The sequence below is a fragment of the Nestor notabilis genome, unplaced genomic scaffold (assembly GCF_000696875.1).
Source record: "Nestor notabilis isolate BGI_N333 unplaced genomic scaffold, ASM69687v1 scaffold4138, whole genome shotgun sequence".
In the NCBI taxonomy this organism is placed as follows: domain Eukaryota; kingdom Metazoa; phylum Chordata; class Aves; order Psittaciformes; family Psittacidae; genus Nestor; species Nestor notabilis.
Genome location: NW_009940417.1, coordinates 1 through 27,693, shown reverse-complemented (window position 1 = coordinate 27,693; position 27,693 = coordinate 1). Strand labels below are relative to the sequence as shown.

The 27,693-nt window shown below is 38.3% G+C and overlaps 1 protein-coding gene across 2 annotated transcripts in view; it reads left to right on the top strand.

Moving 5' to 3' along the window:
- Positions 1-19,646, top strand: part of PRKCZ (protein kinase C, zeta) — a 40,368-nt gene extending 20,722 nt beyond the window's left edge. Inside the window, exons 6-18 of one of the 2 annotated variants that reach the window (XM_010020325.1) lie at positions 2,677-2,808; positions 3,769-3,829; positions 4,518-4,570; positions 6,560-6,748; positions 8,120-8,217; positions 12,247-12,333; positions 13,046-13,181; positions 13,933-14,020; positions 14,170-14,289; positions 15,236-15,315; positions 15,855-15,944; positions 18,182-18,297; positions 19,133-19,646. In XM_010020325.1, the coding sequence (XP_010018627.1) occupies positions 2,677-2,808; positions 3,769-3,829; positions 4,518-4,570; positions 6,560-6,748; positions 8,120-8,217; positions 12,247-12,333; positions 13,046-13,181; positions 13,933-14,020; positions 14,170-14,289; positions 15,236-15,315; positions 15,855-15,944; positions 18,182-18,297; positions 19,133-19,220 (1,338 nt within the window). In that variant the 3' untranslated portion in view covers positions 19,221-19,646. Of the gene's footprint in view, positions 1-2,676; positions 2,809-3,747; positions 3,830-4,517; positions 4,571-6,559; positions 6,749-8,119; positions 8,218-12,246; positions 12,334-13,045; positions 13,182-13,932; positions 14,021-14,169; positions 14,290-15,235; positions 15,316-15,854; positions 15,945-18,181; positions 18,298-19,132 lie in introns of both variants that reach the window. The other variant, XM_010020324.1, reaches the window with a different exon arrangement.
- The last annotated feature ends 8,047 nt before the right edge of the window (positions 19,647-27,693 follow it).

Sequence of the window (27,693 nt, the reverse complement as noted above, 5' to 3'; positions counted from 1 at the left end):
GCAGCTTTTCTCCTCCTGACTCTTTTGTGATTTTGATTGCTTGTTAGCATGATCTTTTGGTACTTTTTGTCGTTTTTAAAGAGCTCTTGATTTTTTTGCTTTAAATGTTTTGAATCTGAGGTATTGCATCATCTGATTAAGAAAAAGATCTGGTTTATTGAGCTAAAATACAACTACTTTAAGAATCTGACTTAATCCACATAAGCAAGTGAATGTAGCTTTAAGGCTGAGACACCTCCTTCACTTATCCCATTATGCCTAAGTTTTGCAGCATATGTACAGATGTAGTACATAAACGCTTTAGGGAATTCTGTACAAAGCTGAGTGCAGTGAGGGGAGTGAACTGTTTGATTCAGTAGTAACTGATTTTAAATTAAATTAGCTTTTTTCCTGTTGCTTACCACCCAAAACTGCATTGAAGGAAAAGCTCCTTCAAACTCAGTATATTATCCCTAGATATGTGAAAAGTAAGTCATATATCTGAGTTATAATATGCATTTGTATAATGGGGTGTGCCAACTCAAATTTTTTCATTTTTAGTATAAAACACATACTTTTTGTGCTTATTTGCTCTATAGTCAAAACGTGTTTCTTTGAAACATTGAGTGCATACCTGCCATGTTAATAACCCATGATGTTTGAATTGAAATTAGGAGGATAGTGAATATGTACATAAAGGTTTTAAAACCTCATTAGCATGCCCATTTGTCAACAATCCTAAACAAGACTACTTTATAGCTGTCTTTATACAAATGAAATCATATAAAGTCAGAATACAAACCATATCCAACTGCAGTTAGTAATAAAGTGGACATGAACTGCAAAATGTGCTATAAGAATGTATAAATTTAAAATAAATCATGATCATGTATTACTGACTTAGATACCAAATTTCAATGTTGACTGAATTTTTAAGACTGAGTATGACCTTAGGAATTAATTCCTGTTTCAAAATAACCTTTTAAAACTCTCAGATAATTTAGGAAAATGAACACATGCCAGAATCTAAACTTTAACCTTGTTAAACATAAAGGTTAACTCTTTGCTGTGGTTGTATGTGTTTCGGAGACCTAAGAGAGGAATACTCACATTAATAAAGGAATTTGGGAGCTGCCTCTACATCTCCTCCCCCCCGCCCCGCTTCGTTTCCCTGCATCTATGTGAAGTAAATGAAACTACTTTCTTGTATGTCATTTCCAGGGCCTAAGACATTTTATTTAGTCTTAATAATACTGCTGCCAAATCTAAACAGGGATACTGAAAGAAGTCTGAGGGACCAGGAATTGTGAAAGAAGTGTCTATAGACACCCAAGGCTGCTTCTCTTATGAGTCAGTATGGTTGTTTTTTTTCCTGGGCAATGCAGTTTGGGTTTCTCCTGATCGAGGAGGACTGGCTGTGCAGATAAGTGGGATGTCATTAAGTTTTGCTTTCTACAGCTATCAAAATATGAGAAGGGCAATACAGAAGGTTTTGGGTTTTTTGTTTGTTTGCTTTTGTTTGTTTGTTTTGCTTTGTGTTTGGGGTTTTTTTTGTTTTGGTTTTGTGTGGGTTTTTTTGGTTTTTTTTTAATTATCCATTCTTTGATCATTATTTCTTTTCTCCTTAGTAAATTTTTTCTATTACTACTCATAAGGATTTATAGTAGCTTAATGCTTTTGGGCAGGACACTGTGTGATTCATTAGTCTGAGGATGTGAATAACCACACTCAAACTGGCAGTTTTCTGGGAGGAACAGACCTGCTCTGTTCTGTTCTGCGGCTTCAGGACAGTTACAGAGCTCTGCCTGAGCTTGGGGATGAGTGCAGGGCTTCATGTGCAGCTTGCAGAGTGATGGGCAATGCCTGAGCCTGCTACAGGACTTGCTGCAGAAAATGTGCAGATAGGGAATAATGAGTAAGTCCTGTGTTGACAACCTGTGCACTGTGCAGAGGGATCACTTGACGCTGGGGGACTTCTTGGCATGCTAAGAAGCTCGTATTGCAATTTGGCACTTTGGGTAGAGTGGATAAAATGACCACAGCACACACAACCTGGAAAAAATATTTCAAGACTTGCCCTGTTAAAGTCAACAGTAGAATGTCTGGCGTCTTGATTTGTCCTCCTTTTGATTTAATTTAGTCAGATGCTATGTCACTGCATGTAGGAAAAAAGGCCATGTATTTTTGCCATGAAATGGTGCAACATACAGAGGTTTTACATCAGACTTGATAGTTGAGTTTTAATTATGCAAAGTTTCTACCTCTGTTGAAGTGTGTGTGTATATATAAAACATTCTTCATACTTTAACCTGTGTAACATTTTGTGTTCTCCAAAGCAGTCAGTCCAGGTGTTTTTTATGTATAATCGTGTAGTACAAATTTCTGCCAGTTTTGTTTAGGTGACCTCTGTCAGAACCTGAAATTCAAAATATTCTGTAGCAGTAATTTGCTAATGTTAAGCTGTAATGTGTTCCATAGGCTTGAGATGTTTTCTTAACATTTCATTAAGAAAGGACTGCATTTAGTTGAATTCTAAGCATGAGCTGTAACCTTCAGTTACTTGGAAAACCCTGGATATTCTAAGATAAATATTATTGTACATCTGTTAGGAGGTAGGTGTCTTCTTGCTGCTTGATAACTACTCATCTACAGAAAGGAATTGATAACTGACTTAATAATATGCATTCTGGCTTTTAGAGAGCATACTGTGGCCAGTGCAGTGAAAGGATATGGGGTCTCGGAAGGCAAGGCTACAAGTGTATCAACTGCAAGTTGTTGGTCCATAAGCGTTGCCATATACTTGTTCCACTGACCTGCAAAAGGCATATGGTAAGTTTGCGTTTTGTATGAAGCTTTCATTGTGTCCTCGGTGGCTGTTTATGGGTGTGCCTCCTGAGTAATTAAACGCTGTGTGTAGCTGTAGCCCTGTAACACTTGGTAGTGGTTGGTTTTCACTTTCTGAACTAAGAAGGTCTCTGGAGGACAAGCGTTTGGATTGAGCAGTAGAAACGAAGTGAGGAAAGAAAACTTGTGATATGAATTGTGTGCAAGCTTGAGTTTCCCTTCTCCAGTAGACATACTGTATTTTACAGATAGATAAAGAGTTGTCATTGCAATCATAGAATCACAGACTGTTGTTGCATCATAGGTTTTTTTAATTCAGAAATTAAACTAGTATTTTTCTTTATTGTACTGCTAGATTCTTTGCCTATTTATTTGTGCATGCTGCTATATGTACTGGAATAGTCCTACATGTCTCACAATGAGTTGTGAATGAGACCAGTGTCTAAATGTACTATAAAACTATTTGGTGTTATGATCTTTACCAATTTATGCTATACCCTTGCATAGTGAGGAACAATTCCTGTTTTTAAACAGGAAAGGAATATGCCAGTCCTCTAAATGGAGTGTGTAACATCATGTTGAAGTGTTTACTTTGTTGCTGTTCCATGTGAAGCAGACTCAGAAGTCTTAAATAGAATAAAATTTTGAACTTTGCAACAAAATATACTTACCTTGCTTCTAGAAGACAGCTAAACATCTGTTGTAGAGAATGGTTAATGTAGCATTTAGGCATTTTTAGGCTGGTTTTATAATGCATCACAAAGTGTTAGTAGTCAGAAATACTTTTACAAAACACAGTTTTCATTGAGGATCATATGAATGTTAGGTTCTTGTTGTATTGTAGTTCAATGACAAGATGTACTTGCTTAAAATTACTGCATAAACCCATGGTTTTTTTCCTATGTAACTTGGGTGTTCTGCAAGGATTCGGTCATGCCTTCCCAGGAACCTCAGTTAGATGATAAAAACAATGACGTTGGCCTCCCTTCAGAAGAAACTGATGGAAGTGAGTACTGTCTTAAGTTGAAATTCCTGTGTTTCTCCATTTGGAGGCCCGGTTTCCATTCTACCTATTTGGATTTATTTTTTTGTAAAGTTTACATTGGATTAGCTCTCATTTAGTCCCATGGACTTATTAGGGACTCAATTACAGTAAATGTATTCCTGTAGCGTGTCGTCCAGTTCAGTTTCATCCTAAATTCATACGCTCTGAAACCAAACCACAATGGAAAGTTAAACATGGAGCAATTTGGAACAATAGATATGTTTTTTTTAAAACAAAACCCCTGTACTTTTGATCCAAACTGGGATGTTCATAAATGCACCCTCAGCCTTTAAGTGTTTCTTAATTTTGTGTGATTTATAGTGCTATTTCTGGGTTAGTATTTTTGATGGTTTAACCTGTCTTGTGTTCAAGGCTCATTTACCATACCCATTCTTGGAAGAGACTCTGTCCTTTGTCAGACGCTGCTATGAGCTCAAAAGTTCATTGATGAATTTCTTGCTGTCTCAGAGTTGGTAGTTTCTGCTGCACCCTGCTGTTAGAATTACAAGAGACGTGGGAAAGTTTGGTGAACTGTCCCATAGTATTTAAAGCAAACTGCTGGCCCTAAGCTGCCCAATCTTTCTGTTTACCAATTTTAAAAATTATTTCTAATGAAGACCTTAACAACACTATTTGATTTCTTTTTCAGTTCCCTACATTCCTTCAAACCGGAAACATGACAACATTGAAGATGACTCTGAGGTATGTTTTTAAAATACCTTTGCAGGTCATATTTGCACACTCTCAATCATACTACTTTTTATAAATACGCCAAATTATTTGTCCTATTTTTTCTGCTACCTTTTAAAAAAAATTGAAGTCTGGGGTTTCTTTTTGTAAATTGATTAGTTTTTTAAAGCATTTTGGTTGGATGTTTTCAGATTTCTTCTGTATACAGCTCTTGTTATCCCAATTCCTGTGGGGTTTGGTTTTGTTTTGATTTTTAATCCCTTCCATGCACATTGGAACAACAGTGATTTAGCAGAGGGTTTGACTTTATTGGTCCTAGCAACAAATGGAGGCTTTGACATTGTCTTGTCTGCTCTCTCTAATGGATGTCCACCCTTCATCACCCTCAGGCTAGCCTTGGAGGCTAGCATTATGAAAGTTGGTTCAGTCTGATAATACATTAACTATCCAGCTCTCTGAGAGGTTTCACATAAATAATACCTAATAATTTAAAGACAGCTCCTGTGGAAATACAAGTACAATAACATACACTTAAACTCTGGTTTTCAGCTCTGTTGTAGATGGTCTGATACAATCTCTGCATATCAACAATGTTATTCCCTTAAAGCAATCCCGATATTCTTTAATTCTAAAGGGCTTCAAGACACTTTAAAAGTGCTTCTGGCATATTTGAAGTAAATAGGATGCACTCTGCAGAACACTAACAGTTAGTTTGATACCCCACTTTTAGCTAGCCTGCACTTTTTTAACTTTACCTCCACTACAATACTTGTCACTACCATTATTTCACATTTGAGTAGTTCCTGCTCATGGGCAAGTGACTGATTTTTCAGTCACATCTTCAGATTTTTATCTCAGATTCAGAAATGGAAAGGTATTTAAAATATGTCAGAATTTAAACTGCAGTCTGGAGTTGCTGACTTCTGCCATGGTTAGTGTTCAGGTAAATACTGTTTGTGTTTAGATTTTAGTAGGTGCTCTTTGCTTAAGCTCAACTGTCCTGAATTATGCTGCTCTGATTTTCCCACCTTATTTTTGAGCTTTAATAAAATAATTTAAGGTATCCTACAGACAGGAAATGGCATTCTGGGAGCTGCTTTGATGAGAATCTTTAAGCTCAGAGCAATCTCTTCTAAGAGCAGTCAATCCTAGATCAAGATTCCTTATATAAGTACTTTCCATAGTTCAGCAGAATGCTGATCTCTGTACGAGTACAGTAGTATGAGGTCAGATAAAAATAGGCCACAGAAGTATGTCAAAGCATTGTCTATATTGGTAAGACATGAAATGTCAAAGTACCTGCTGCATTTGTCCAGTTCAGCTGCTCGTTCTTCAGTCTCACGTGTTCACGTTTAACTCCAGCAAACAGTCAAGATAAAATTTATCTTTTTAAATAATGAATTTTAAAATAAAATTCTTCATAGTGGTATATTTGCTGCAAATTCTCACATTCAAGAAATAGGTATCTGCTTCTGTGTGTTCCCAGGCACTTACTAGAAACTATACTGAACTTAGTATGAACAGTTGTTGCCTAAACTGAAACCAAGACAGGTATCTGCATTAGCAAATGATTGTTTCTTTATCCTCCTCCTTTTTAGAGAGCCTTTATTAATTTGTACTATGATATCTGTCAGATTATGAAATATTTTCTTCACTTAGTGCAAAGGATAATTCTACATGATTCAAGAATTTGAGTAAAACTTCATTTCTCAAGGCATTGCCTTCTGTTTTCCAGTAGGGAATGTTTAAATGATTACTTGAACTAACTACTGCCTTGAAAACCAACATTGACTTTTAGCAAGAGCAAAAGCAATACCAAGTGAACATTTCCCAACAAATGCGCTCTGCTCAGCCATACAGATCTGTGTGCCGCTGACAATGGGAATCAAACTCAGCACATTCTGTCCAGTGGTCAAAGACCTCTTTGGTTTAATAGTTACTTGTTCTGAAAATGTCTTCTGTTTCTAGCATGTTTTGTTGTTTTTTTTTTTTTTTATACAGGAAATCAAACCGGTCATTGATGGAATGGATGGAATTAAGATTTCTCAGGGGCTTGGACTACAGGACTTTGATTTAATCAGAGTTATCGGACGCGGAAGTTATGCCAAAGTTCTTTTAGTTCGGTTAAAAAAGAATGATCAAATTTATGCTATGAAAGTAGTGAAAAAAGAATTGGTCCATGATGATGAGGTAAAAGTCTGGGTTAATTGCATTCTGTTACTGTGAAAACTTAGTGTGCTTTAGCAAGAAACTTTCAACTAAGAAAGCAGCTATTCCTGTAATAGAGGTTTTACTGACTTCTGAACTCATTTGTCATCAAGTGGCTGCATGAAGCACCAAGATTAAATCTGAGAGAAATGTCCCTTATGTTAATTACTAGTTATTAATAGTCTTAGTAGAATGCACATGAAGAATATTCCAACTGGATGTGCTGCGAGTGTGTGAGATAAATTGGGTGGAATTTGGGCACTTAACTTTGAAGGCAAATGAATGTAGCTGCAGATTCCTGTCTGTGTTTCAGAATAGGAGCTGAAACTGTTCTGAGTTACGACTTTATGCAAAACTGGATTTTTGGCTCATGTTTAGACCCAAGTTTACCTTTCCAAGATCTTCAGGAGTGTCTGAACACAAAACCTGACAGATTAATTTGATGGTGACATTTCTTGATTTCCTTTGAGACTCTAGTTTCACTAATTATCCTTGACAAGAAGGCCTAGTCTCTCAGTGTCAGTCTTTGTTGTCTTCAGATTGGTTGGAAAGCTGGACGTGTTTGTTGGAAAGGGAGAATTTTTAGCACAATTATATTTCTAGTTTATTTGCAGAGTACAGAGCATTTGCAGGGTGGAACGTGATCATTGTATTGCATCAAGAGTGAATATCTACTGCTAAAACCAGTTGTCCATAAAGTTTAAATTTTGTATGGTTGTATGAAAAATTACTAAATGCTTTGTTATTGGGGTCTGAATTTTGCAGTACTGTGCTCCTATCTTTCAAATTTTTATAGGTTTTTATTATATGGCATTGCTCTGGGTGCTCAGGACTTCTCCCTCTTGAAGTACGAAAGGTAGTCTGTGATGCTTCTAAGAATGATTTTTGGCTGGACAAACTAAGCAGGTTTTGGTAGTTTCATTGAATTAATTTTGAGTTTCAGATGAGAAAATGAATTTCAGTTTATTTGAGCATTGTAAAAACTGGAGCTTCATGTTGCTTGTGTTACTGGCATGAGTTGCCTCAGCAGCCTTAGGATCATTTATCCAAGATAATTGAATTTATTTCTGTGAAGCAGTGTGAGCAGTGTATCAAATATTGCAGATATTATGATATTTTAAAATGGCTTAGATTTTGTGCAGACACTTCTAAATGGTTAAGAAACTTCTGAATATATAATGAAATTAAAATGTTTTATAACTTCCTCTGGATTTTAGGGGGGATTGTCTTTCTGAAGAACATATATAACAATGATGGTGTATATGCAAGGGAGCATAGATGTTCACAATTTTCTGGGAATACCCCCAGTGGTTATCCAGCAGGAGTTCTGATTGTTCAATTACTCTATTTCAGGATATTGATTGGGTACAGACAGAGAAACATGTGTTTGAACAGGCATCCAGTAACCCATTCCTAGTTGGTTTACATTCATGCTTTCAAACAACAAGTCGGTAAGAAAGATCTGAAATTATTTTGTTTTGAAAATCTTGCTCATTGTACTAACTGCTTCTCATAAAGCAAACTTAACTAGCACCATCCCACAGTCAGGAGTGTTTGGGAGGAAGCATTAGTATTGCTACAACAAAGCCAGTTCTGGCAGGGAAGCTTAGCCTGTGTGGTATGGAGGAAAAGCCAGGTTTTCCAGGTCCAGACCTAAAGGGAGAAGATGAATGAGGAGGAGGAGGAACTGTGTGCTGTCTTCCTGAGCACAGGCTGTGTGGCTTTGGGAAGAGGAAGATTGGTAGTAGGGTTAAACAGAGTGTTATAGGAGAGAGTTTATAATGCCTGATGGTATTGAACAGGGCCATTCTCAGAGGACCAAGCTGTAGTTCTCTGTTCTTCAAATTAGCGCAAGTGGTGGGCTGCTCAGCAGTAATAACTTTTAATAACTTCAAAACCTACATGTGCATGAGGTTTGTTGTTTTTTGTTTTGTTTTTTTTACCCACAAAGCTTATAAGCCTTTAGCACGTATTGAAGTATGTGATTTTATTTGAAAACGTGCTTAATAAACTCTTAGCTACTTTGAAATACTAATTTTTTTGTCCATGTGTGCCCAATCAAAAATGAGTTACTTGCTTCTTATTTTTCAATTGGAATATGGAGAAAATCAAGAACTCGATTCTGTGGAGTTTGGATGTCTGAGGGTTGTGGTTTGTTGCAGTGGTTTTGTTTTCACAGGCACCTGCATGCTGTTACACTTCTATAACACCTGGTGCCATATGTGTCATTATCAGAAGATAAAAGTTGTTCTGTCTGGCTTGCTTGAATGGCATGCAGTGCAGAGTGCAAGCAGTTTGAAGAAGAAAATCGCCTCTTCGTTACAGTGCACATTAGCCATTTTTTAAAATACGAAGCCTCATTCACTTACCATTTTTTAAGTCCCCAAACTTCCAACCCGTTAATGGTTGTAAGCATAGGAAATAGCATTTTCTTAGCAGGGAAAACAGCTAAGGGAAGTAAAAAACTGTATGAAGAGCATTGTGAAGGTGTGTGGACTAGGGAGTATTTTGGAGCAGGGAGAAAGAATGATCTCCAAAGGTGACTAAAGACCTGATGAAAAGAAACTTGTCTTGCAGACAGAAGAAGAAGAAATCTTTAGACAGTTAGGCTGTTGTGAAAGTCCCTTTAAACTAAACCAATATTTCACAAATACTATGTAGTACCAAACATCTAATGTAGCAATTCAAGCAGTCAGGCAGGGTGAGGTAATGAGGATGAGGTTACTTAGAAATACTGGAAACAATGAAAAGGCAGAGGTCAGCAATAGAAAGATCCTTTGCATGACACTTACATTGGTACACTTGGGGAGCAGAAATATTGAAAAATAGCTGAATGTAGTCAAAGCTTTCTGTATTCCTGTTGTACCTTATGGAGTCCTTTTTCCAGCCTGGCTGCTTCTTGCAGTGAAACTGTAGGGTTTTGCTCAAATTCAGCCTTTTGCCATGGATAGAGCTGCAATGTCACAAATTCACAACTTGGTTATAGCTGTAATGTTTAAAAAATCACGATCATAATCTCATTACAGGAACAGAGCAGCACAAAACTGATTTCAAGTGAATAAACTTATTAACATCAGCTTGTGTTGACTGGCCCAAAGAAAACAAGTTGTAATATGAGAATAGTTTATGTATAAGCATACTACTAGGAGGGGTAAAGGCTGCAAAAGAACATGTTCTTGCTCTTAAATATAATTTTAATAGATTTTTAAGATAAGAAAAACTTTTTACTTAAAGATGCTAGTTGATGCTAAGTGTAGCTTTTGCATTGTTCCAGGTACTAGCAATGCTTGTTTTATTATTGTCTTAAAATACGTACCTTGGGCTTTCACAGACTTGCCAGATAAGTGTCTTCCAAGGATGGCAACAATCTGAAACCTCCATCCTGCAAAACCACCAATGTTTGAGTAAATCCTTCTAAAACTAGCAAGGACTGTCGGTATTCACACATGCCTAAACATGAATTGATGCAAGGAACTTTAAATTGCAGGTTCTGGGTGGTGATAAAACATTGGAAGCTTCCAAATTGGATGGGAAAATTGGAAGCAAAAAATATCAGGAATGCTGTAATAAAATACTCATGGCATTATCTATTTTATTTATGATTTATTTTTAGTTTAGTCTTTATATTCTTGTGGGGAGGACACTGAAAAGATGTGCAGGCTGGGTCATGTCCAATAATTTTTCCTGGTTTGCCTTTGAAGTTTTTAACACTTTAAGTTTTTCAAATGAAGAATCCTTTACAAAGGGAAGAAAATAATCTTTATTGTTAGAATGGGCTGAGAGACTGCAGCATATGTTTTCCAAATGGAATGTTTTCCAGCGTGTGGATATATGGAAAGGAGTTTTCAGCTCATGGAAAATGAGGTGTATAATGAAACAATACCTCCTGGGAGAATTGTAGCCTTCATAAGGAGCCCTCACTCAGCATGTTTCTATCCTGTTGGTCTCTCTGACCATAGCAGCATTACCTGGATCATATTTTCCCAAGCATGAAACCTTTCCTGCAAACTGTAATAGAAGTCTCTTTATACAACTCATTCCACCTGTATTTATGTTTCTTTCCCCTCCTGACTTTTCCTTTGTTTTGAGAAGGTTGTTTCAAAAGCTTGTTCTGCAGAGGAGCTAATAAGCCCAGATCTTTCCTTTAGTGACTATGCCATGTAGGGAGTGATGGAAAAGGGTCCGTCATACTGTCCTATAATTCACCTGTTTCTACAGATAAAGGTTGGGCAAAGTCAAGGGAGGTGGAATTTCATTGTCTGCCCTGCTAGCTCACCTGCTTCAGTTTTCACCACTGATAAATAATGGGTGTGTGTGAACTGAGTCTGGCAATCCTCAAATTCGTTAGTCTCAGTCTATCTATGCAAATACAACAGAATATTGTGGGTTTTCCTTTTAGGAATGACAGTATGTTTCTTAACACTGTATTGGGAAGAGCTCAGTGATGATCATAGGATTTCATAGAAATAATCTTGTATGTGTTTTTTAATAATACGTTAGATCTTGTTACTTATATTGGGAAGATTATTGTGGCACATGCTATTCAGCTAAAACTTGCATTTTTTTGAAAGTAAATTTGGATTACACTGCTCTAACTGAATTTGTCACCTTGCTTTCGATACATCTGTTTGAGCTTTTCAAGAACTGAACCAGCACAAATAGCAAGCTTTGTAGTTACATATTAATATTACAAATCCTACAAAACATACTAATCTGTAATATTGCCAGATGCTCATGAACTCAGCAAATATTGTAATTTATTAAAGATGGTGACCTTTTAGTAGGAAAACGACATCAAATACAGATGAGAATTTTCAGATTTTGCCCATGCAGAATCCTTGTTGACTTGTGTGTATATAAGCTACATTTCACCTACAGAGCTCTGCAGATGTGTTGCTGCAGCTTGGCTACTAAAAATGAACAATATTTAGTCAAGCAGAGTAACAATTTAATAATTGTTACATCAGAGTGAATCTGTCAGGTTTACTCAGAAAGGTTTGAATTACAATTGATGCATCTTTTAAAGTATTTTTAAATACTAAACTCTTTATTGTAAATGATCATCAGCATTGTTGTTACTAATGCCATCCTTCAAATGAATGACGATTTTACCTTTTTGGGCTAAACCTTCATTTTTGCCATGTACCATCTTCTAGCACACTTCCATGACTGCTGTAATTTTTAGAGAAGTCTGTATCTCATTATATGCTTTGGGTTTCTGCAGGTTTCACACCAGACAGTAGCCCGTTGTATGTAGCTGCCTCTCCTTTACGTGCAGTCTGTCCTTTAAATAAAGGATGTGATCCTATATGGATCAAATAAGTACTCCTTTTTTTTTTTTCCCTTGGATAGTTTTTGTGACTGTAAGAAGTCTAGAAGTACAGTTCAAGAGTAGAAGTGAAAATGGCTTAATTTGGAAGTATAAGAACAGTTTTTCTTCAGTTTTCTTGGAATCCATTAATTGTATTATGTACTTTCAGATTGTTTCTTGTCATAGAGTATGTAAATGGGGGAGATCTTATGTTTCATATGCAACGGCAAAGGAAGCTTCCTGAAGAACACGCAAGGTATTTCGCTAACACAGTTGTAGTGGTTTTCCTTTGTTGTAGTTGTTAAATGTTGTAGGAAATGCTTCCTAAACTTTATTCCATACAAGTACATGAATGGCAAAGAAGGAACAAAATGTTCATTCTCAAGTTTAGAATGTACTGCCCTGGGAAGGAATATGAATTTTGCTTTTCTGAAGAATATGTATATTTTTCAAAGAAAGCAAGAATTTGTAGTAACAGTTCCTCCTATTTACTTTTGTTTATTGCTTCATATTTAGGTAATAGTTGTTTGATCTGTTGATGGAAGATGTAATTATTCTATCTGATTTGGTCTTACATTGAATTAATACAGTGTTGGCAGGAGAAGAGGAAAAATCTGTTTTGCATGGCTTTGTACTACACAAAGTCCTATTGTAACTCTGAATAAGTAGAAAAGACAGACCTTCTCTATCATATTTGAAACTTTCAGCAAAAAACGTAAGATAAAGAATAAATGTTTTCATAATTAGTAGAATTAAAAAAGAAATTTCCCATATTTAATTTAAGGAATGGCTTTACAATACACAAGGTCAGTGTCCTTATGGATAAGCGTAGTTTGGTTTTGGCAGGCTGCTGGTAGATAAAAGCTGACTGTAAAGCAGTGTTCTAAGAAAGGATTATGTCTTTTTTAATTGCACCAGTTTTTGTACAATCTTAATGCTAATGGGAATTTTCTCCTTTTTATTTTCAGGTTTTATGCTGCTGAAATTTGTATTGCTCTAAACTTTCTCCATGAAAGAGGCATAATCTACAGAGATTTAAAACTAGATAATGTTCTTCTAGATGCAGAGGGTCATATCAAATTAACAGATTATGGCATGTGCAAGGTAGGATTTTTTCTTACCTCTCTTTTGTCACTTTGTCATTCAGCAGTATCTCTCTGGTTATGCTTTTAAGTCAAATACAGCATCCAGTGATTTGTAATATTTCCTTTGTACATTTCAAGTTATGTGGGTCATTTTTGGAGACAGAAGTAGTTTAGCCTATTGGGCAAGTTAATTTCTTTTTATATTTGTTTGCTGAATGACTCAAGTTAGAAAATTTATGTTTAAGAAAATAAGTTTTTAAAGGGTCTTTTCCATCTTTTTAACTGCTCCTGTGAGTCTGAATTTGTCTTTCTCTGAGGCTGGACTGTACAGATTAGTAAACCAAGCTGTCTGGTACCTCAGCTCTCAGGCTGTAATCTTGGGCACTGAGAGGCAATTGAAAGAGCATCATTTTCAAAGCATCTGGCAAAGTGTAGCATGTTCTTAATGTAATGCTTTTTCCCAACATCTGTTAGAAAAGGATTTCCAAATTGTTTATCTGGGTTTGGTTTTAATTGTGTCTGTAAACAGTAAATAAAATGTTTTTACAAGTGTGCTGTGACTTAGTTTTAATCAGTTAATTTGCTGAAGATCAGCCGTGAAGTCATGAGCCAGCTTTGAGCACTATGAGCATTTGTTTTGCTCTAGCATTGCCTTTTTTTGAAAGGAAGGTCTTTAGAACTCCTAAATCACTTGGTTTTGTAAGTCTAATTAAGCGAAATGCCTGGAAAAGGAGGTCAGCTTTTAATTGCTACATGATTTATGCACATAGGAAGGTTTGGGCCCTGGTGACACTACAAGCACTTTCTGCGGGACACCAAATTACATTGCACCAGAGATCCTCAGAGGAGAAGAATATGGTAAGCTGTGACTAAACAATTTGCAGTTACAATAAATGGCAAAGCAAAGTTCTAGTTGTAGAACTAGGCCATTGATCTTCGTTTCTATGAGAGAAAACACTTACATTCATTTAGTCCCAGCTGATAATCTGCTCTGCAAATGTTTCCAGGGTTCAGTGTGGACTGGTGGGCGCTCGGCGTGTTGATGTTTGAAATGATGGCAGGAAGGTCTCCGTTTGATATTATTACTGACAATCCAGACATGAACACTGAAGATTACCTCTTCCAAGGTATAGTCGTTTGGATTTTTGTATTTCTTGGGGGAGAAATAGTGAAAATTCCAGTTCCTGCAGGACAGTTTGCATTCGCTTTGCCATTGTTATCCTTTAGCTGTCTGTAAATCTGCTGTGGATAAAGGCCTCAAACATTTCCACTTCTTCATCCCAGGAACTTACATTGTTGAACTCAGATAAAATGGTCTGGAATGAGGAAGCCTTTTTCAGACAAGAAAATACTTTTTAAAGATGTCCACAGTTCAGAACGAGCACAGAGTTGTCTGGAATGGTATTTTTGTTAGAAGGAAGTCTACAGGCCAAGAATGAGTTTTAAAATTGAGTGCTCCATGAGAGGGTAGGAGGATCTTTATTGGCAGAAACATGTCAGCCTGTGGTTTTGTTCCAGACAACTTTTAGTTTTACTTCTGATTAAATTAATACCAGCTTCTTTTCAACAGGTCTACCCTTTAGTTGTAGACAGGAGTTTTTCTGAACAGAAATAGTAATACTTGCCATATTCATTACTACAGAAACTCTGTAACACTTTGGGGAATTGAGAAGTTGTGTGCTTCCTAATATGCAGAACCATTCTTGAAAATAGTTACTGCAATTATTTAGCACAATCTGCCATGTTCTTCTTATGAGCCTAATGTTAAATCAATTACTGTTTAAAATTGCACCTTTCCGTATGCTGAGGACAGTGGAAAAGTTTTATTCCCTGCTTACACTACAAACAATAGAAAAAGCTAATGCAGCTAGTATTTCTTTTAGGAAATCTTGAACTGTCACTGTAACAGTGGCTTGAATTATTGTAGCTCCTTTCATTTGCATTATTTTAACTAATTACTCTATCTTTCCATTTTCCAAGTGGTCACATACTTAAATAATACCGTGTTTCTGTTGAGATCATGGTAATGTCATAAACCAAAAGCCAATATTGCTGTTTTTAAACCTGTAACAGTTATTCTTGAGAAGCCAATCCGGATTCCAAGGTTTCTTTCTGTCAAGGCTTCCCACGTGTTAAAAGGATTTTTAAACAAGGTAAATAACATTCTTTTATTTTTAGCATCTAAGATCTGGAAGTCAGAGCTTCCTGTTGAAAGCAATACAGTCAAGAAGTTAATCTGCTTACTGTTAAGAAAACCTATAAAACCTTGGTATCCTGTATGTTAAAAGAAGCCACTTCTTAGCTGCTAATTTACTGAGTGAATTCCACAGCACAGACTTGATTTAAAAGCCTGAACCTTGTTGAAAAATATAACTAGGTTTGTTTCTAAGCCTTTTTCTGAAATACTTGATTACTTATCAAGCAGATTTTTAGGGGGGGAAAGGATATGAATTATACATTACTAAATACATTTATTTTTAAGAAGTTGTAAAATATAGTTTTAAAATTAAATTTGAAACAAACTTCATTAATAAAAGAAGGGAAAAAGAACAAAAATTCCTTGATAGCCATACTGTCTTAGCAGCATTTTGCAGTCATGGGGAATGCTGGAGTCATGTGTATGGGCTGTGTGTGGGACAAACACAGACTGTAACCGGGTTAGAGTGTGTAATATGAGTTTGTGTTTCCACAGGATCCCAAAGAAAGGCTTGGTTGTCAGCCACAGACAGGATTTTCTGATATCAAGTCTCATACGTTTTTCCGGAGCATAGACTGGGATATGGTAAAAATTATTCTATTTGTATCTGTTCAAAAGGAATAGACTCTTTTAGCTTTTAACTGTGTGCACATGTAACAACCCCCTTAAAAACAGGGAAATGCAATTCCATAAGAGGAAAAACTATTTTTCTTTCTCCAGGTGATGGAGGAACAAACTTTTTTTCCATGACCATAGTGGAAACAAGCTTTGTTTCACTACCAAAAACCTGGCTTGCTTCTGAACTCTAGGAATGGTTACAACTTGGGGGTATTGATTTTAAAATAAATAATGAATTTTAAGAAGCATTGTCGGAACCATTTATTCCTTGGTTTCTATTTGTAGATTCTGCAAAGTCATGCACTGGGTTCTGCTGCTGTAAGATTTCCCCAGCGTACACGCAAGGTGCCTGCAGTTCTGGTGGGAAGGACTCCCTAGATTCCAAGAGTCATAGTTCAGTTCTGGGTGGGCATTTCATATAGTCCTATTAGTAAATGTTTCACTGAACAAGGAAGTGTGGACTAGGAAAGCCAGCCTGTTAGAATGCTGTTCCACTAGGTAATTTCTCTTGGTGATTAGAAACCTTTTCTGACTTGGCGGGACAGGTAGCACTTGATTTACATGCCTAGCAGGCTGGGTAAAGTGTCGTGAAACCAGTTTAGATACAACCATGGAAGATGAGGTGCTTCAGGTACACGAAGCATTTGTAATCTGCTTGTACTATATTGAAAAGAAAATGATATAATTTTTAAATCAGTGGGTTTATTCAGGTAGGAAACGCGGTTTAGTTATGTGGGTAGGTGTGAGTAGGATCAGGTCCTTATTTAAGGATGTGGCTTGAAAGTAGTGTGGTTATTCAAAGGTTCTTTGATTATTACTTTCAGGTTTTCTTTATTGCTGCTGGTGTGAGGGAAGTTTTTAGTTCATGGGGGAGTGGATGACTTGGTCTTTAGTGGTTTGGCAAGCATAAAATTAAATTGTTTTTTAAAACCTTCTCTTGGCAATTTTGTCTACTTCTGCCTTTATGGTAGAAAACCGTCACAGAAATGGCACTGTTACGTTTATTGACACTTGAGCAATAAAACAAGTCAGAAACAGTGCCTTATCAGCATTGTGGCTTTTAATACCCAGTTGAACAGGGAGAGAATATGCCTGTGATGTTTTTACAGTCCTAGGAAGTCTACAGGTGTGTGGGAACAGGCCTGTAGTAATATTAAAGAGGTTCAGGGGAGAACATAAAACTTTGTATTACATTTTTCTTTGGAAACATGATGTTCAGACCATCCCTGTTAGCATTCTTCAGAGAAGACATTCACTGCATAAGGAGCCAGTGCTTACACAGTTATTCCCATAACAAAGACTGTCTTTAATTTTGTCAGACATCCCTTGGTTTGTGTTCTCCCTCAAGCCTAAATGTTGGGGTTAACAACCTTGTGGTGCTACAGTGCAGCTTGCTTGAGATTCTGTAGAGCATGAGCATCATGTGCTGCAGTGTTGTGTTCTCTTCTGCAGAGGTTCTGTTTTATGGTCTGGTTAGGACAGTGCTGCCCAGGAGGTTCTCATGCCAGATACATTTTCAGCTGAACTTCTAATTAAGAGCGTTGGGAAATACATTCAGAGGAAAATGAAAAATTATTTGGAAAGCTTCTTTAGTTATTAGACTTTTCTTTGAAATGCAGGTGATGAGTAGAAAAGATTTTGACTTAAAAGCTTTTCCAAATCTTTTCAAGTTGAAACAAGAGTCTAACACTGACTAAAAATCTTTTTCTGTGTGAAGCTTGAGTTACAGGGAAAAATAAAGGTGAACACGGTTTTTATTTTATTTTTTCCCCCTCCCTTGTTAGTCATCAGAGCTGTGTGTGGCTCAGCTAAGAACACTTTAGATTCCTCACTGTGCATATAGGATGGCCGAACAGCATTCAGGGAAGTGCCAAGACCACCTTTTTCGATTATTTCATACATGAGGTCTGTTCTTTTCTGTAAGTCTTAACATTTTATTTCTAGTGATTTTTGAAGGCTTTGTATTTAAAATACAGCAACAGGATAAACAGGATGAGGATATACCATTTAGTGTCAAAATGGTCTAAACCTTAATGTCAGATTATATTTAACATGTTTCTGTCTTCTGCCGATACTCAGCTCCACTGTAGTGACTGCTCTGTGCATGTGCTTTAGAGCCAATGTGTGTGTGGATGTTCTGTGGGAACCTTATGAATATTCAGTACTTTAACTTTCCCTCTCCCCTGTTTGTGTTTGTATCTTAGCTGGAGAAGAAGCAAACCACCCCCCCGTTCCAGCCTCAGATCACAGATGATTATGGTCTGGATAATTTTGACACACAGTTCACCAGCGAGCCTGTGCAGCTAACCCCGGATGATGAGTATGGGCTTTGGGTTTTTTTCCCCTACTGTAATTGCATATTGAGAAATCAGTTTATAAATTACTTGAAAATTACTAAGAGGAGACTCTGTAGTTAGAACATAGCCAAGCTGAAGTAAATTTGATGTTCTTTGTATCCTGCATATAACTTCTCATGCTTACTGTGTGTAGGAGACTGCCCGTTATTCTAACGTAAGATGGGGGTACAGGGTTGATTTGCTGCTGAGTGTGTGCTGGGCACTGAGAGAAGACAGAAGTTCAATTCCTGATCCAACCAGCTGCATTTTTGTAATCAAAAAGAATTAGCTTTGTGCTTGACTCTTTCACAGTATTTATCTTGCATGTAACATGAGCAGCCTACGCTGACAGTGTTTCTTATTTTTAAACTGGAATTACAGAACAACAGTCATCTATTAATTGCTGCTTTAAGGGCCTTATAAGTGCTACTTACTGCTGTTAGCATCTGAACTGGAAAGGCAGAAGAAACTGCCCTTCATCATCAGATGAAGGTTCTCATCAGATCATCATCATCACAGCGTGGTTTGGTTGGAAGGGACCTTAAAGCTCATCCAGTTCCAACCCCTGCCATGGGCAGGGACACCTTCGACTAGAGCAGGTTGCCCCAAGCCCCTGTGTCCAACCTGGCCTTGAGCACTGCCAGGGATGGGGCATATAATAATGAATAATGTATTTCTCCCCATTTAGTGTTGTTTCTGTACAACTTCACATACATACATTTCTGTGAAGTATTTTGTTATTTGAAGAACAAGTACAGCAAAAAAAACCAGCATTTGCACTTGATAAAACTAAATCAATGCTCTTGTTTGTTTTTTCAGAGATATAATAAAGCGAATAGATCAGTCAGAGTTTGAAGGATTTGAATACATTAATCCATTGTTGCTGTCAACAGAAGAAACGGTATGAAGGAATGACATCTTTGTTGTGGACAGTGCGAATGACCTTTAATTAATCCTTAACCACAGTATATGCATGCGAGGCTGGGGAACTGTAACATTTTGGATGGAGACCAATGGTTAAAAAAAAAACCCCAACAAATTGCTGCTGAAAATCAAAGAAGAGAACAATGATTTTGGTGGGTGTCTTCTGCCACTTGGTGATTCTTAAGTTGTGGGCACTGACACAACTGGCTTCATTAATGAAGGAATTTGCATTTTGTGCCTGTTTCATGAAGGATTGAGACATTCATTGCATCCCTGGAAAAGGAGATTTTGGAAAACTTTGAGACCCACACACTTCCTACAAACACTTGATGCAATGAGCTACCAATTGAAGAGTATTACAGTGTAACATCCTGAAGAATAAAATACATTACGGTGGTGTTGAAGCTTATTTTTTATGCCTTTTTTCACAAGTGGTACCTGTCTAAACATCTCAGATATCTTTAAAAGGAGTTGTGTTTTATTAGCAATCAAAACATAAATTTGGGTACAAGATTTAAGTGCCTAAATGGATAAACTGCATTGAAGAATTATTACGTATTTGGAACGTTCTTAAACCTGGTAAGTTCTGCTCATTAATATTAAGTGGCTATTAACACGTGAACAAAACAGTTCTCAGCTGCAGCCTCATGTTTGTTGGCATCTTTATAGGATTTGAAATGCAGAGTGACTCAGCAATATTAATTCCAAATTAGAATTTGCAGATTGATTTCTAAATTTGTTGTCTTAAAACTCCAAATTTACCAAAATGTTTCAATTGAAGAAAACTAAATTTGCACACAAAGGAGTTAGGAAAAGACTTAAGCAGTGCCTACACCTACAGTTGTCTGTTACATTTTTGAAAAGTATTTTTGTCACTCATACAAATACTCAGAAATAGAGCAAAAGTGTAATAAAGCATAGCCTTAAAGTCTAACTAGTAAATCTAGAATAACCAGAATCTAGAATACAGTTTCCTGATAAAGCACACCACCTACTTCGGATAAACTGTCTGCTTCCAGTTACTCAGTGTTTATTAATAACCTCCATTCTACAGAAGAGAATGGGAAGTTTTGGTAAAATGATTTGCATCAAAGTAGTAATTTTTTATTTTTTTTTTTTTAAATGGATGGAAAACAAATATGTAAGAAATTGGATAAAGCAAAAGCTCTATCAAATCCCTTCTCATGGGAAGTGGGGGGTGTTGGGGGCAGGGACAGGCTGTGTTACATCATAATCTATCCGCTTGGAGAAGCTCACCTCCCTGTGTTTGAGGTTAGGGAGTGTCTATCTGGAGCTTCAAGTGCTGTGAAGATGTACCTGCCTCTGGGAGCACCAGTAGCAGAGGTGCTGCTTCTTGCGAGGTCTGGGGATGTGGGTGTAGAGATGGGGGTGGGGGAGGCCGGAATTATGTGGAAGTTAAAAAAAAAAAAACCAAACCAAGCCCTTATGCCATGACATCTCACCTGACTTGGTGTAAGCTGCAGGATGAATTGCAACACTTTGGCTTTCTTTCCATTCACATCTGGTTTTCTCAGGGTACAGCATTGCATTAGGTGCTGAACATGACATCTTTTGGATTCACATCCAGGTCATGAGGTGCTAGGACAAGACTGCCAAAACATTGTTTCAAATTTTCAATGAATCACTGATTAACAATCTGTGCTTGTATCCCTTCCTTCCCCACCAGCACACAGCCTGTGGTGGTTGTGTTGATCCCGTTCAGGTTTCAGCTGTGGGTTTCTCTGTTGGACTGTAGCTTTTCATATTCAGCAAAATGTGTTTTAATCAGCACTAAATAATTTAACTGGTAAGAAGTACTAGCCTCAAATGCCTGGACTTGAGATACTTTATTATCTACTAAAGGAAACATTTACCTTTTAAATGTAATCTGACCGTTTATAATTACTACCCCCACCCCCCACCCCCTCCACCCCTGGTAATTTATTTACCCTGAATAATTTTTCTTTGGTGTTTTCAACTCCCCTGGTAATAAAACTAACCAGTAGTTATCCGAGTGACTGCAGGCAGCTCATGCCTGGACTGTGACAGATCAGCTGCCCTGTGATACAACAGGGCAGAGAACTTCAAAATGGAAATATTAAAAATGTGGGTTGGGTGGTTTTTTTTAACCTTTTTTCTAGGTTTTGGAACATTTTGGGAGGGAGGGAAGGAAGAACAGGAAGACACATTTGCTAAAAAACATTGTAAAGACTACTTGATTTTATTTCAAAGATTTACAAGCATTTACAATGTTGCTGTGTTGCCAAATAGTTTGCTGGATACAAGTTTGGTTGCTCATGTGCAAGTGTTTGAATAACCTTCTGTTCCTGATAAAGGGGGAATTTTTTTATATAAAGTACTTGTTTTATAAATAAAGAAAATGAAGGATGTAATTAAATGTGTGGTTTCGAAAAACAAATCCTAATATATTACAAATGGATCTGGTAATGATATATAGTTGTCCTATTTGAAATAGTAAATGAAAAATCTAGCTAATCTAATGATTGTAAAACAGTAAATATGTTCTTGTAGTTTTGTATAATTAATTAGTTGGGATCTTTGCTGACCAGTTTTAATTGTGCAGAAGATGGTATACTAATCCCTAACAGCTAAGATCATTTATATTCTTGCACATCTATTAAAGACTTTAATGAAAAAGCTGATACACTGTTATTATTTCTCAGTAACTGGAGCTGAGTTCCGCTTGTACTTTTGGGAGAGACCGCATTGTGAATTGAATCTCTAGGATTCATCCTGTACTTGGATATTGTATTCCATATATGTTCTGTGGCACAGGGTTGCACCCAAACCAGGGGGTTTGCTGAGATAGGAAACTGGATGCTGAAGTAGTTAGTTGGAGTTGCACTCTTCTTCCCTGGGTGAAGGCAGTTGTGACTGGAATAGCTGGAATGGGCACAACAGTTTTGCTCTTGGATACAGCCCTCTGACAGGAAACAGATGTGAGCTGAGGCTGCGACTGGCAACACTGTGTGGCACAAGTAGTATACCCTGGTCTGTAAACAACTGACTGTACTTGGGGTAAAGGAGTAACTCACTCTACTTCATTCCTAAACCATCACTAGATGTCATTTATTCTTTATTCCCAAACCTTGATGGTATCCAGGTGGGGTGGAACTGATACAAAAAGCAGCTGTTTTGGCTGACTGACTGCATTAAATCTTGCTTTGCATCACAGTAACGTGGAACTGGCAGGAGTGTGCTCTTACTGGAACCCAATTAGTTTAGCCTAGTCATGTTAATGTAGAAACCCCCAACATAAGGCTCTGAATTCAGCTGTGTTCCTTCAGAAAGATAAAAAACTCACAGCCTTTATTTGGTCTGGGTTTCTGTGTTTCCTTTTAATGTAGATACACTCAGAGAATCAACTGTACAATCATATACATTCTTACTAAAATGTTAAAGATGCTAAGTTTTAATAACTTCACACTTATTTTTACAGATTACCTGTTTAGAAAAGGTCTGTGAACTTCTGGATTGCATTAAATAAGTTATCTTCTGTTCAGCTGGTTTATTCTACACTCAGAAGAGCTTTGGAGCATCAACAACACAGGTCCCTCAGGGATTTACAATTCTACATTGTTTCAGAAGTCCCCAGACTCCAGGAGTACCAACACTGATTGCCCTGTGGGGGTGTCTGGGACAGCCCAGAGCACTGCTTTTGGAACCAGAACTACTTTACCTGTCATCTGGGAGGATTTAAAAGAAAATGACCCTGAGCAGGCATGTGGCCCTTGGTCTTCTACTAGGTGACTGGTTTGAGACAAGGATGTGCTTCCCACACACATTTTTCCTTTTCCTCTGAGAGAGGTTCCTCCTTGGCTTTGTTCCTTTGCTCTTCATTCTTCTGGATTTAGGATTTACCACGTTACATCATCTGTACTCTCAGACAAGCACCTAGCAAGGTGGCCATCAATGTCCAGTTGTGACAGTCTGCAAGTACAGAGAATTTGTCCAGTGAGAAACAGTCAAGCACTTTTATTTACTGTTCTTCACTCTAGCACAGAACTGAATATGAAGACCTGAAGCATTTTAGCATTTCTGTCTAAATCGCTTGATATAATTACCATGGTCATATAAATATTCCTGAAGCCATCCTTTTGTCTCTTTGATCAGCCTCCAAAAGAAAGAAAACCAAGCAGCAGCCAAAACATCTTGCAGTGTTAGAGGATCTGTTGCAAAACTCATGTTTTCATCAATGATGACAGCCTAAATACTGTTAAATGGTGTTAATTTCAAGAGACACCATAATTCTTACTATAGAGTGGATGCTCAGTTGTAAGGAAGGAGGATTTTTGTTTTTTTCTATAAAGGTAGCCTGACAGCAACAGAGGACTAAAGTCCCATTTATTTGTACTAATCAGAGCTGGCATAAGCCATATCCACTTCCTTCCCTCTTGTCCACACCTTGAGAGCTAAATCTAAAATGAAGAGCTCGACCAGAGGTATCCAGGTCCTGGCTGAACGAGTACCACTGTGGCTATAACAGCAAAGTCCAGATCTAGAAGAGCAAGTGACAGAGACAAGATTAATCCATCTAGGTCTGAAACTAGCTTTGAACTGCTGAGAATGCTGCACCAGAACGGTGTTTGGACGATGATACAAATGTCACAAGTATTTTTGTACTGAAGTATTTAAAAATGTTAATTCTGCTAAAATGCTAAACGAGCAAGGTTTACCAGAGAGCTCAAACTTGGCTTTCCTTTTGAAGCAATACAATCTAGTAATTACAAACTTCTAAACTGAATTGTAAGTAGGTAATTCTGTCACTTAAAAAGTAGTTTTGTCTAATTCCATTATTGTCTATAGAGAATGCAGCCAGAACCAGTCAGGAGTTTGTCAAGCTATTTAAAAAAATAAAATACTCACGTTCCACTAAACTGAATGAGACATATGGGACAACTGTCAAGAGCTGGAGCTCCTTCACCCCAATCTTCTTTCTCTTCCTTGCAGCTCTTGGTTCCAGGTACACTCAGAAGAGGCAGGTTCTCTTCTGCAGGTGTGCATCTGGCCTCACCAAAGGAAACATCCCCTTGATGTGTTTGTAGCTGAAGCTCTTTCCTATGATTTTCTCCGTTTTCCCTGCTGTTCTGTGCAGTCCCTCCACAACGCTGTTTATCACTCAAAGCTTTCGCAGAGCACTGTGGCAATGCCAAGTGGTGTGCAGAACTCCCACGCCAAGTGAGTTTACATGACTTGGGACTTACATCTGGTTTTGAAATAGCTTCTGTGTCTTCCCCAACCACATGTTTGGCTTGATCTGTAATAGTTACACAGCATGTCTTCTCAGCTGCACACAGTAAACTGCTCAGTTTGTCTGCTTGGCCCTGTCCTGTATGTGGATGGTTGGTCTGGCTCCGTGTTAGCTGATGGGAGCTGAGATCCCCTGGCTTTAGACATTCTTTGCAAAAAAGTGGGAATGACACCCACGGAAAGTCTTTCTTTCCAATTGTAAAGATTTCCTGTTCCTGTAGACTCTGTTCCTCAGAGCTCTGTGACACACACAAACAATGTCTTCAAGCAAATGCGGCTCCATCAATACATAAAACCAAAGCTGAACATAGTACAAATACTCAGAAGGCTGAACTACACTAAAGAAGGTTTTATTTACATCCCTCTCCAGTGCTTGTAAAGCAATTAAGAACTTCCTGGAGTTTATGCAATATGTGTATTCCCTTAACATTTCTAAATTGATACAATAGGGTACTTTCTTAATGTGTTCCATAGAGACTAAGGATGAAAACAACAACCTGCTGCTGCTCAGGAAAAATAATTCTGCTTTAGAAGGACTGCGGGGTTTGTGTTAAGGGGGCCTACAAGGATGCTGAAGAGGGACTCTTCATTAGGGACTGTAGTGATAGGACAAGATGTAATGGGTTCAAACTTAAGCAGGGGAAGTTTGGGTTAGATACAAGGAAGAAATTGTTCCCTGTGAGAGTGCTGAGGTGCTGGAACAGGATGCCCAACGAAGTTGTGAATGCTCCATCCTCGGCAGTGTCCAAGGCCAGGCTAGACAGAGTCCTGGGTGACATGGTTTGGGTGTGTGGTGTCCCTGCCCATGGCAGCGGGGTTGGAACTAGATGATCTTAAGGTCCTTTCCAACCCAAACCATTCTATGATTCTATGATTGCCTAGCACTGTTGGAGCAATGAAATGGTGGTTTCTGTGGAATTAAGCTCTCTGTTGCAGTTTGCCTTTTCCAGTTTATTCCATCAGGGAGATGCTAGTGCTTCTGAGCAGCCAGGATACTTACACAGGTTAACTCTTTCCAGCAAAACATTGTAAAGAATTTGCCATACAGCAAAAGAAGCCCCTGGTAGTTGTCTTACAACAGTGCTGTCACACGACTACATATAGAAGCTGAAGAGCTTAAACCCACTATTATTTAAAAGCTGTTTCAGATTGCTTCCTCTGTTAACATCATCATTGAGACTGTTGCTACTGTAAGCAGTACACAAAGTGCAAACAACAAGGGTACAGCATGCTACCTTTTCAGAGAACTCTGGAAAAGTGGGTGCTGCCTGCCAGTCTGTGCATTGGAAATCTTGACTGATGCCTTTCAGTAACAAACCCCATGGTTCTTCGCACTCATTTAAGTCTTCTTTTTCAAACCAGGAACAGCTGTCCGTCAGTGGCCTGTAACAACAGAGACAGCCCAATAGTTTGAGGGCGGGAGAGAGGGAAGAAAATATTCTACATTGCTATTAGTTTGCTCTTAATTAACTTCATTTATCCCTCCTGTAATTCTGATGTTTAAAAAAACGTAGCTATCCTTAACTGTGATTTACCAAAGCAGAAGTTTTAAGATTAACTTCCAGTAGCTGACAGCGCATCATCTCTTTCAGCTCAGTTCTAAGTGTGGTGACCCCTTTCCTTTTGTTAGCAGCTAAGCACAAGGCAGGGACTTCATGATTGAAAATACTTAGAAATTTTCCACTTGTACAACATAAAACTCAATTCTTACCTATTTTCTTTTGATCAAGTAGCACTATATGAGCTAAACCAAATATAATATTTGACAACTTTGTCATGTCAAACCGCAGAGGCACGCGAAAAGCATTTGTTGGTAGGTGCAACTATGCAAATGTAGGTTTTTCACTTTAAAAGAGAGGCAAGTTGGCCTGTGGAGGAAAAAGATTTAGCTGTTTAACACATTTGTTTACCAAGGGAACCTCCATCTAGCCTACAGCAAGGTTTTTATGGAACACAGAGGCATTATTTAGCCCATAAACTAATTTTTACAGCTTACTGTGACTTACAAAATTCATACAGCTACCAAAAAATTACTCATATTTTAGAAGAATGCCTAAAAGCCTTGCTTTCCACTTGTAACAAACCAGATGCAGTATTTATTGTGGTCTTCACTTCTAAGTGAAACAGTTAAACGTAGCCACTGTTTTGTCTTCTCAAATACTCAACTTGACACCTGCTGAGCACAGAACTCACTGAAGGTATGCACTGAGGATGGCAACCACCGTGGTTCCCATGTATGCCTGGCCATGCTGCCATTTGAAACTACTGATTATCTTCATAAACTTGAACTAATCCATCCTAGGAAGGTTTGACTCCTAAGTAAGCATTAAAAGGTTTTTATACTAGTAATCCTGTGTAAAGACAATTTCAAGAAATGGAAGGACTGTTAACATCAGAATACTGCTTCCATCATTTCCACTTCCCACTGCTGCATTTCCTTGGGTCGCTGTCCAGGAATGACGCTGCTCATGGAATAAACTAGCGACTCGTCTCTCGCACCCTCAAGAAGAGGAGCGATGAGCCTTTGGAAGCCCATTTTCAGAAGGGGCACAGCTGATGGCATGCTTGCTCGTCCTAACAGGCTGGCACAAGAACCTCTCCCTGTCTCTTCAGCTCACCTTCAGCCCTCCCTCACTTGAGGGCTGGAAAGAAACAGGAATTGTTTCTGGTTTCCTGCAAACCTTACTCTGAAAAAAAGAGACCTTAATTCTCAGGAATTACTTCTGCTGAAAAAAGGATATCTTAATTTTCACAACGTTTCTCAGGGGCTCCATCCTCACTGCCATTCTGTGCTAGAGAACAGACAGAAAGCGCAGCGCCCAGCGCGCTTTATTTTGCAAGTGGCTTCTCGATCCTGCTAAAAGCCCCACAGGTGACGCTCATCAAGAGGCCTTTAACGCCATTAGCGACGTGCTACAGGCACCCCCAGGCGCGCCTGAGGACCGAGCTCTGCCTTTCCGGTAGGGGGGTAAGCCGGGCTCTTCCCTCGGGCCGGCTGAGGCAGCGCAGCGCAGCTTCGGCCCTTCCATAGGAGCTGCTCACCCACCCGGCCCTGACTCACTGGTGCCTTCGGGGGTGCTCCCGGCTCCAGGCTGCCGGTGCCTTCCTGGGCTTGAGGCGCAGCTTGACGGGTCCTTCCTCAGCCATGGCGAAGGCGCGGAGCTGAGGCCCAGCCCCCTCACACG